Raw genomic sequence first — 9,402 nt, 5'->3', positions numbered from 1 at the left:
CCAAATTTAGTCAGATCAAGAACGCCCAAGCCACCAAGATGCTTGGGGCGGCAGATCAAGTTCCAAGCTACCCGACGTTTTCCGCCGTTGTTACTCAAATTGTCGCCATTCCACAGCCAAGAGCGGCAGATTTCAATCATGCGCTTTAACACCCACGTGGGCAACTTGTGTATCGTCATCATATATACTGCAAGGGAGGTGAGCCTTGTTTTCAGCAGCACCAGCCTTCCGCGCGGGCTCTTTTAGTGCATCACATCTAGAGTATTGACAGCCTCTTTTTGTGCATAGACAATACCCGCGCGGGCTTGGCGGGGGTGAAGTTTGAGTCGCCACTTGCGCCTCTGCCGACACCAATCTTGCTGGTCGACCCCCACCTCCCGTGCGTCGCCATCAAGCTGCTGGAGGCAACCGACGTCCATCTTGAGGTCGGGCTGCATTGGCGGCGACACGCGTATTCCTTCGACGCCTCTAGAGCTCCACGCCCGGCCTGTCCAGCCGATGGATGGCGTCAGTGACGGCGTGCCAGGGCTACCGCCGGCTGCGACCTGAGCGACTAGGTAATTCGGCTCTCCTTCCCTCCGGGGCCCAATTGTCATTTATTTTCTATTTTTAGGATGCTTTGTGCTATTTTTCAGGACCCTACTGTAAATTCAGCGAATACTGCGTGAGCTCCACATCTGACCTGAAACGGTTTTTTACAATACATGTTCTACCGGTACCCGCTCTATACTGTAAAAATGTTTTAAGGTATACCTTAAATCCATTTTACGGTACACAATTTTATAGTATCAGCTAGAGTTGCTCTAACACCCCATTTGGATATATGTATTGAAGCCCTGGATTCGGAATTGGTATTGGGCCTTTTCAATACAGCTGTTTGGATGACTTTTGAATTGAGAAATGGAATCTAATCTCAATACCAACGAATATTGAGCAACAGTAGCACCTTCATGAAACAAATCAGAACCCCCACACTCTTGTATTCCTCTGAAATTATCCTCTATCCTCAACTCATGCAAAACATACCGCTTCTGCAACGAGTGGATAAGAGGCGGCGACCACAAGATGGAGGAGGACTGTTCATGTGCCTCGAACGACGCCAGCGCCGAGAGTGATTGTCAAGTGTCGTGCGGGTTGAAGCGCATCGGCAACGAGGGGGCAGTTGAGCAACTTCACGATGACGACGTGCGCATGACCTGGCGTGACGATGATGGTAGGCGCGTTAGCGGTAGGCTGAGCGACTATATCCTTAGCATGGGTGCGCAAACCCATGGGTTCCAATACTATTCGCCGACTTCTTTCACACCTGAACGAAATCAAACGGTAAAATCGAATATCCAAGGCACATAATCCATGCAACTATGCCATTCCATAGTTTGTCATCCAAACAATATTTGGTATTGAAAACTCACTTGGATTCCCCGATACAACCCAGTGGACAATCAAACAAGCGAATTCGTATTCATGGCATTTAGTTTTCTTGTTGAATTGGTATTCCGGCCAATTCGACACGAAGCCCTCCAATACAGACATCGAAACGGAGAAATCACTATAATTATGTGCACTCCTTTGTTTCTTCCTTTATTTTTCTCTTCTTTGTGTTTTCACCACATATGTTTCTTGGACTGTCTAGTGTTTTTTCGTCCTTTCTAAATATTGTAAACAATTCACATATTTATTTCATGTTCCTATTGTGTATTTTTTTTTGCAAAAAATGTTATATATTAAGTAGCACAAATCCTTCTTTGTACCTCCGATGACACACTGTGAGCAAAGCTTGTTGCATCTTTGTCCCTCCGTCTTACATAAACATTCTTGGAGAAATTAAAAAAATTGCATCACAATCTTTTTCCTCCTGCATCCTCCGATGACACAATGTGAGCAAAGCTTGTTGCCGTCTTTGTACCTCCGTCTTAGCAGAGCAAACTTGTTTGAACCCAAGAGCTTATAGAAGCAATGTGCAAGAAGTCGTCGATGTAGACGAGAATAGGCCGGCGGCCACGATCTACACAACAAATTGCCACATCAGAGAAGAAAATGTCGGAGGGGACCGGCAGAACGCCCCATTTCCAGCCACATAGGGTTCCATATGCTCCCCAACAAGTCGGAAACTAGCCAACTTTCCGTTGGTGGAAACCAGAGCCGAATAACCAAAGCACAACAACATTGTCTTTTTTGTTCCCATTATATATTTTCCCAGTAGAGGCAGTAATAACCAGCTAGTAATAATAAACTTGCAACACCACCAGCATTCCAGCAAAGAAATTGGAAAGCTCACAAAACGCTAGCTACACGACTACCCTACGAATCATCAAATACGTAGTGTTGTCAAAAAAAAAACCTAGTGTTGGAGATCGCGAACACTTTCTTTTTTGAGCTGAGGTCGTTTTGAGTGATCGCAGAGCGAAGGAGTAGATGGGTCGAACTAGTCGTTACCCTGTCTCGCCGCGACACGGTGCCAAGGGTCAACTTGGCTGGCGCGGCGCCTCTCCGGGAAGAGAGGTGGCGGGCATGAAAATGGCAGCACGGCGACAGTCTGGTCTCACGCGTCGTTGCTGTACAGTCCATTGACAGCGTCCGCGTTGATGCCGCGCGGGATCTCGCGAGATTCGAACGTTACAGCCCGAGACAGCCGTGGTTAACGGGCAGAATACGCGTCCCTCCTGCTATAAGTAGCTGCCAATCCCCTCGCTACCAGCACACACAACTCGCAGCTTCCTCACACATCTTCTACGCAGAGCCTAAAACATTACCTCCTGCTCTGCAATCCTAGCCAAAGTCTTCCACCGATCACCGCCTGCGCCAACCTGATGGCCCGCTTCGCCGTCGTCGCCGCCATCGTGGCGCTCCTGGCCGTCACCGCCGCCGCGCAGGCCCCCGGTGCGGCGCCTCTCCCCGCACCGCCTGCGAGGTCCCCGGCCACCGCCCCTGCGCCGGTCGCCACGCCGCCCACCGCCGCGTCGCCGTCCCCGATGGCCTCTCCCCCGGCGCCTCCCACCGACGCCCCGACCGACGCTCCCTCCGCGATGACCCCGTCCGCGGTCTCCGCCACACCCGAGGGCGCACCTGCCGGCGCACCCAGTGGCACCCCCGCCAGCTCCGCCGTGTACACCTCCTCCGTCAGCTTCCTCGCCGTCGCCGGCGCGGTCGCCGCCGCCATCGTGTTCTAGACGGAGCGAGACTCTGCTCTCGGTGCTCTGTTTTCGCGTGTTTATACTGGAGAGATTATTTCCATGATTCTTTGCTGGACCATGCGATGTAATCTTGTTACGGATGCATGAGATTATTATGAATACAAATTCGTTTATTCGTTACCTTACCAGACATTAATTTGGCTCATTCTCTTACGTTACATCTCCAATCAGTGTTCTAAAATTAAATAATTGATTTCTTTATAAAATACTCTTTTGTTACAAATCAGTATACTAAAATCAAAATGCACCAAGGCTCCAGATTAACACAATTCGAAGAAGAGCTACATTAGACACTGAGCACAACCAAACTACCCCCTTCGTAAAAAAAATATAAGTGCGTTTTGGTCACTACTGAAAGTATATACTAAAAAAGTCACATGACCCTTGAAATCGTATCAAAGCAATTAACATCATTCAGTAGCAAAATCTCCAACCATCATCGTTGGCAACTCCAGGCAATAGAATATCCACATTGACCACCATCGTTGGCAACCACGGGCAACAAAACTTCAACCGGAATCGTTGATAACATGCACAAGTGTCATCGTCTCCAGATCCAACCACTCATGCTAGGTTTTGGGTTTTTCATCCCGGTCTGGTGCGGGTATGCAGTATGAAGTTGATGTTCGTGAAAGGCCAAAACATGCCTTTTGCGTTGCAAACTTAGGGTTGGTCATTCAATGCAATGATAACGGAAAATGGTAGAGTACCTAGAATGTCCTTTGATTGCCCGTCGAAAAAAAAGGTTTTTTCCAGAACTTTGCTCCGTACTGAAAAGGGCATACCATGTTAATATGCTCGCAGTCTCTTACTTAAAGATAGTGTTCATGCCATTTTGTGGAAAAAGGAACTGGTGGCAAATGTCGTTCGATGCCACCAACCCATTAGCCTGGCACACCCGACTAGAAGATGACAACCCCAACAATGTGCATGGTTCCATGTGTTCATGCTTGTCATTCAGGTCAATTGCCTCGCCAACTACCATACTGACTCTTTTTTTTTTTTTTTGGAAAAAACTACCACATTGACTTGTCGGGGTTGGTTCCATTGTCCAGATTGATTACCTTCTCGCGAAGTGCCATAATTATCTGGATGGGCAAGCTTCCTCGTCAATTTTGCTCATTGTCCATAAAGACAGATCTGTTACCATTGTGTAAGATGTCGATCGCCACTCACACAGAAGTGAGAAAATATAGACTACATACATATATGGCACCTCGCTAAGTGCCCTTGATAATAACAGATGGTACATGTATTCAGGTGGAACCGTGGAAGTGGAGTCTTCAAGATCACCAAAACTTCTCTTATTATAATGAAGGGCCACATAAAGAAGGTTAATGAAATGAGGCTTCGTTGCACGCATGAGAGAAAATTGGAGAGAAGAACGAGTGAGTTAGGTGAATTGAGCTTGATATGATGGTCCGAAACGACCGAATGTAACGTAGATTTTTTAGAACATCACGAAGGTCCCCCCTCCTGGTTCTACTTATATGAAATCACAAAGATCGATTCGCTGCAAGGTCCAAATACTAGGTTACAGGGGCGGAGCTACGTTATCTCACCCGGTGTCACTGGCACCGGGTAAAATACGTGCTTAGCTTATAGTACATAGTCCAAGTTTTTGGGCTGGACACCGGTAATTTTTGGACCTGGACACCCGCCAGCCCAGCTATAGATTAATCGATCCCTGGTCCTGTACGTCAGTACGTGCGCATGTTGCCAAAAAAAAAAGCTATCGATCCCCAATACGGCTGTATACCTGTACGTGCGCCTGTTCGTGCGCCTGTTCGGTTGCTCGTCCGCTCGGCGCCTCAACCCTCACAGCGCCGCCGCTCTCGGCCCTTCTCCGTCGCTCGGCCAGCCGCCGGTCCGCCCAGTCGCCATTGTTCAAGCATCGCTAGCCGGTCATCTCTACCCTCGCCACACTCAGGGATTGTTGGAAATTTGAGGCACGTCTCAACTCTCATCTCAGCACTTGATAAATGTCGATCTCTCTCAAATCTGAAATCTCAACTAGTCAACTGTGTGTAGGAATTTCAATTTTTCTAATTGTATGGCTAGGGTCTTAAAATTTGAAGCTATTACAATTGGGAACAATTTGCTGCTATTCATATCTAATTAGGGGAGGATTATTTCTGTGACAGCAGTGAAGCACAATGTGGAGTAAGTTTAAGTGCCTAATCGTATCATTCAATCAATATGTTTTGTTTATTGTTTCTTTGCATATGCAAACACAAATAATGTAAGTCGTACATTTTTGCTAATACAATAATAATTAATCACGGGAGAATTTATGGAAAGGTTTCTTAAAAATATGAAGACCTCGGCACAAGATGATATAGCCAGCCCATCACATGAACCGGATGATCCTCCAGCTCCATATAATTTTGGTAAGAAATCTCGTTGCCATAAAATTTGTGTTGTATATATATATATATATTATTGCTTGGTGTCCATTCCTATATATATGATGTGCATGTGGACACCGGAACATTTTTATTCTGGATCCGCCCCTGACTGGGTATGAAAAAGGGAAACAAAATCGAAACAGGAAACAAAGGCTACAAGCAAAACTAACAATCCACACATAATCATCACCGAAGGGACCCTGTGCCAGAAACGAGAGGTGGATTGAGAAGAAAGACGAGCGTTTGGTCCATACCCACTTGACTACTTGAGTGATTTGTTTAGATGGAGAAATTTGATAGTTAATGATGTTTTCCTATCTTGATCTTGACAGTTGATTAATAGATAGGAACTTTTTTCGCGAGAATAAAACAAAATAAATGCCGTTTTCCCATCTTGGAACCACTACGCCAACTATAGTCGGTTAACATAAATGGTAAACCTATTTAGGTTTAGCGCTAACGAGTCGTGCATTGCGTGCTTACCCCTTGATTTGTTAGTTGGCTTACTCATATCAAGTCAAAATTCTACACCACTTGTGACTTGCCACTATAAAACACGCGTAATGCAGCAGGTAACGCAAAGTCTCCGTAGAAAAAAGTAGCTGGATGGAATCCTGACGCGTTCAGGATCCACCACGTTCGTCGAAACTAGTCGTTAGACGACCTCGTGATTAGTGATTAACTGATTAGCCCCCGTAATCCCAGGACGCGGTGCCGCTGCGAGAAGGAATCAAACCCTTTGCGGCGCCGCCACGCGAAGACACCCCACCTGTCTCGCTGACAGACTGGTCTCCCGCATCGATGCCGTTGGCGACAGTGATACACGGGCCCGCGGCAGCCTGAGACCCGAACGTTACAGCTGTTGCCCACCTCAACCGACATTTAGAAAAATCCCCTTCCCGCTATAAAACCGCGCCTCCTCCCTCCACCCCAATTCACAACTCGCAGCTCACAAGCCTCAAGCACTACTGCACGCAGATCCAAAGCATTCGCTTGCCATCATCCCCTCTCCTCTCCAAGTCTCGGGCAAGGCTTTCACCGTCGACAAGAACCGGATGGCTCGCTTCGCCGTCGTCGCCGCCATCCTCGCCCTCCTCGCCGTCGGCGCCGCCGCGCAGGGCCCCATGCCGGCGCCCCGGATGGCCCCGCTTCCGGCGCCACCGGCGAGGTCCCCGGCCACCGCCCCCGCGCCGGTCGCCACCCCTCCAACCGCCGCGTCGCCGTCCCCGATGGCATCTCCCCCTGCCCCGACCACCGACGCTCCCTCCGCGATGACGCCGTCCGCGGTCTCTGCCACACCCACCGGCGCACCCATCGGCGCCCCCACCGGCACCCCCACCGGCACCCCCGCGAGCTCCGCCGTTTACTCATCGGCCGCCAGCTTCGTCGCAGTCGTCGGAGCGGTCGCCGCCGCCATCGTGTTCTAGATGGATCGACGATTTTTTTAGCGGGGGGACTCTGTTCGCTGTTGTCTATACAATTTCATTCTTTCTGAGATTTCTTCGTTATAGACGGAGGAAAGATTACACACGACATTGCGATGTAATCTTGATACGAGATTATTATGAATATAAAATTCTTTCATTTGTTACTTTATATCCTCCTCTGGTGGATGTGTATTTCCCTTCTCAGCCGGGCTACAAATTCAGTTTCAGTATAATTCTTACAAGCTACTCTGCTCTAGCATGTTGTTCAAACGGCATCTTAGCATGTTCTTCAGGGTAGTTCTCTGACTTGTACTAGTTGGAGTGGGAAAACCAGCATCAACGACTATAGTAGAACAGAGTAAACTGACCGTTTTTAGATGATTCAAAACTCAAATTTGCCTATCCTGTGAACAGTTTTGTGTGTGTATGTGTGTGTGTGTCAGAGAACCGCAAGATGGTACTCCACGTAGGACGATAAAAGAAATGCCGAAGAGCGTGAACTACAGAATGAGAGGTGAAAAAACCTCGGTTTGTCATTCGTGCCACTAACTTTTTTTTTGCGAGATAAATTTTCAATCTATTCATCAATCATGGCAGTATAGAGAACCCTAAAAATAATAAAAATTACCACCTAGCGACGACTATCGACACTGGAGCTAGCCGAACGTGTGCCACCATCATTGCGCCTCCCTCATTGGAGCCGGAAAACCTTGTTGTAGTAGACAATCGAGAAGTGATCGTGCTAAGGCCTTAATGGACCAGTGCACCAGAATAGGAACCATCGCCGATGAAGAGAGTTGTACATCGAGAAGATCAAATCTGTAACCACGCGAAAGAAGACGAACTAGATCTAAATAAATCCACCGAAAACCAGCACCGACCGAATCCCACGAAATCCGATGGAGATACACCTCCACATATCATCCAACGACGCTATTCGCACCACCGGGGATGGGGATAGGACGTGGTAGACATTATTTCTACTGAGCCACCGCCACTTACTTTTTGTAACGATGATTGTCCCGCTTATCAGAAGGAAATACCGTGTTACAAAATTTTAGTTGTGTGCAATCTACGCTATGTATTCATTGCTTCTTCAACATCTTAGTTGCCCCCTCATCTTTTAGCAAAAAGCCGCCCAAAGTGACAACAGTCACACTAAAACCTCAAACATGCTCTAAAATATCAAAATGATCTTCTAGTTTCGCATAGAATTAGCAAATTCCTGTCTCCATAAAAAAAAGGGGGGGGGGGGGGGGGGGCTTCTTGTATTTCTACAACAGAATCTAACCTATGTGAAATGTTAAATTATGAGAAAAATGGTACAAACAATGCCTCAGGGAACGCTTTGTCATGCGAAGTCACTTGACAAATCTTGTGTCATTTCCCAGACCCAAGAATAAACTTGTTGCTCTCTTCCCTACTCATTATCATGCGACAAAAGCTGCCACAAATGTGTTGCTCATCAATATAAGATGGCACATGTGTGGGGTTCCTGCAAGAAGAACAAGTCACGTAAGAGCGATGTGTTATGCTTGCTTTGATAGATAAGTAAAATGACCTAGTTTTCAATACTCGTTGAGATAATTCGCAAGAAAAACTCATGTTTCTTGTACCGTCCTGCTAATTAACTGCACATCCAGTAGTTAAGATTCAACTAAATGGTTTTGTACATTTTGCATGTTCAATGCATATCATATTTTGTATCGCATTTCATCTCTTTTTTTGTTGAGTAAATTTTGGTAAATGGGGTAAAAGCTGGCAAAACATTTACCAAAACATTCCCGGCGGCGAGGAAGGCAACGAAAATCGGGTCCTCGTTCTGGTCCAGATCCTTGTCGTCGGCCAACAAATACGAATGCAGAGCCCGAGGAGGCTCTAAGGACGCCACCTTATTATTGCCTTTCCCCTTCTTTGCAACCGTCGGGGCCTTCCGTGGCGCCATGGAAGTAGGAGAAGAAGATGCTCTAAGGCTAGATTTTTCTTGCTAGACTACGGGTGAGGAGCAGGGCATCAAGAGAGAAAGAATACCCCCCTAGGGCGCGCCCCTGAGGCTTGTCGCCGCCTCGGGACTCCTCTGACTTCATCTCCAATTCCTACGGGTGTCTTTTGGTTCAAGAAAAATCATCGCGAAAGTTTTATTCCGTTTGGACTCTGTTTGATATTCCTTTTCTGTAAAACTCAAAAACAAGGAAAAAACAGAAACTGTCACTGGGCTCTAGGGTCAATAAGTTAGTCCCAAAAATAATATAGAATAACATATTAATGCATATAAAACATTCAAAACAGATAATATAATAGCATGGAACAATCAAAAATTATAGATACGTTGAAGACGTATCAACCATCCTGCTTGGCAGGGCTCTGGCCCCC

At 47.1% G+C, this 9,402-nt stretch overlaps 2 protein-coding genes across 2 annotated transcripts; both read left to right on the top strand.

The window, feature by feature from the left end:
• Positions 1–2,690: 2,690 nt before the first annotated feature.
• Positions 2,691–3,314, top strand: LOC109770417 (uncharacterized). Its single transcript, XM_020329117.4, has one exon. It carries the CDS (start codon positions 2,811–2,813, stop codon positions 3,168–3,170), a length of 360 nt encoding a protein of 119 aa, XP_020184706.1. The 5' UTR covers positions 2,691–2,810; the 3' UTR covers positions 3,171–3,314.
• A 3,215-nt stretch (positions 3,315–6,529) lies between these two features.
• On the top strand, positions 6,530–7,193 carry LOC109770416 (uncharacterized). Its single transcript, XM_020329116.4, has one exon. It carries the CDS (start codon positions 6,658–6,660, stop codon positions 7,027–7,029), a length of 372 nt encoding a protein of 123 aa, XP_020184705.1. The 5' UTR covers positions 6,530–6,657; the 3' UTR covers positions 7,030–7,193.
• The last annotated feature ends 2,209 nt before the right edge of the window (positions 7,194–9,402 follow it).

Source organism: Aegilops tauschii, chromosome 4, assembly GCF_002575655.3.
Source record: "Aegilops tauschii subsp. strangulata cultivar AL8/78 chromosome 4, Aet v6.0, whole genome shotgun sequence".
NCBI lineage: Eukaryota > Viridiplantae > Streptophyta > Magnoliopsida > Poales > Poaceae > Aegilops > Aegilops tauschii.
Note: the sequence above shows the minus strand (reverse complement) of the source record. Positions and strands in the feature narration are given on the sequence as shown.

Bases quoted from the DNA above. Each gene is read 5' to 3' on its own strand.
- LOC109770417 (XM_020329117.4), top strand. From the start codon at position 2,811: ATGGCCCGCTTCGCCGTCGTCGCCGCCATCGTGGCGCTCCTGGCCGTC.
- LOC109770416 (XM_020329116.4), top strand. From the start codon at position 6,658: ATGGCTCGCTTCGCCGTCGTCGCCGCCATCCTCGCCCTCCTCGCCGTC.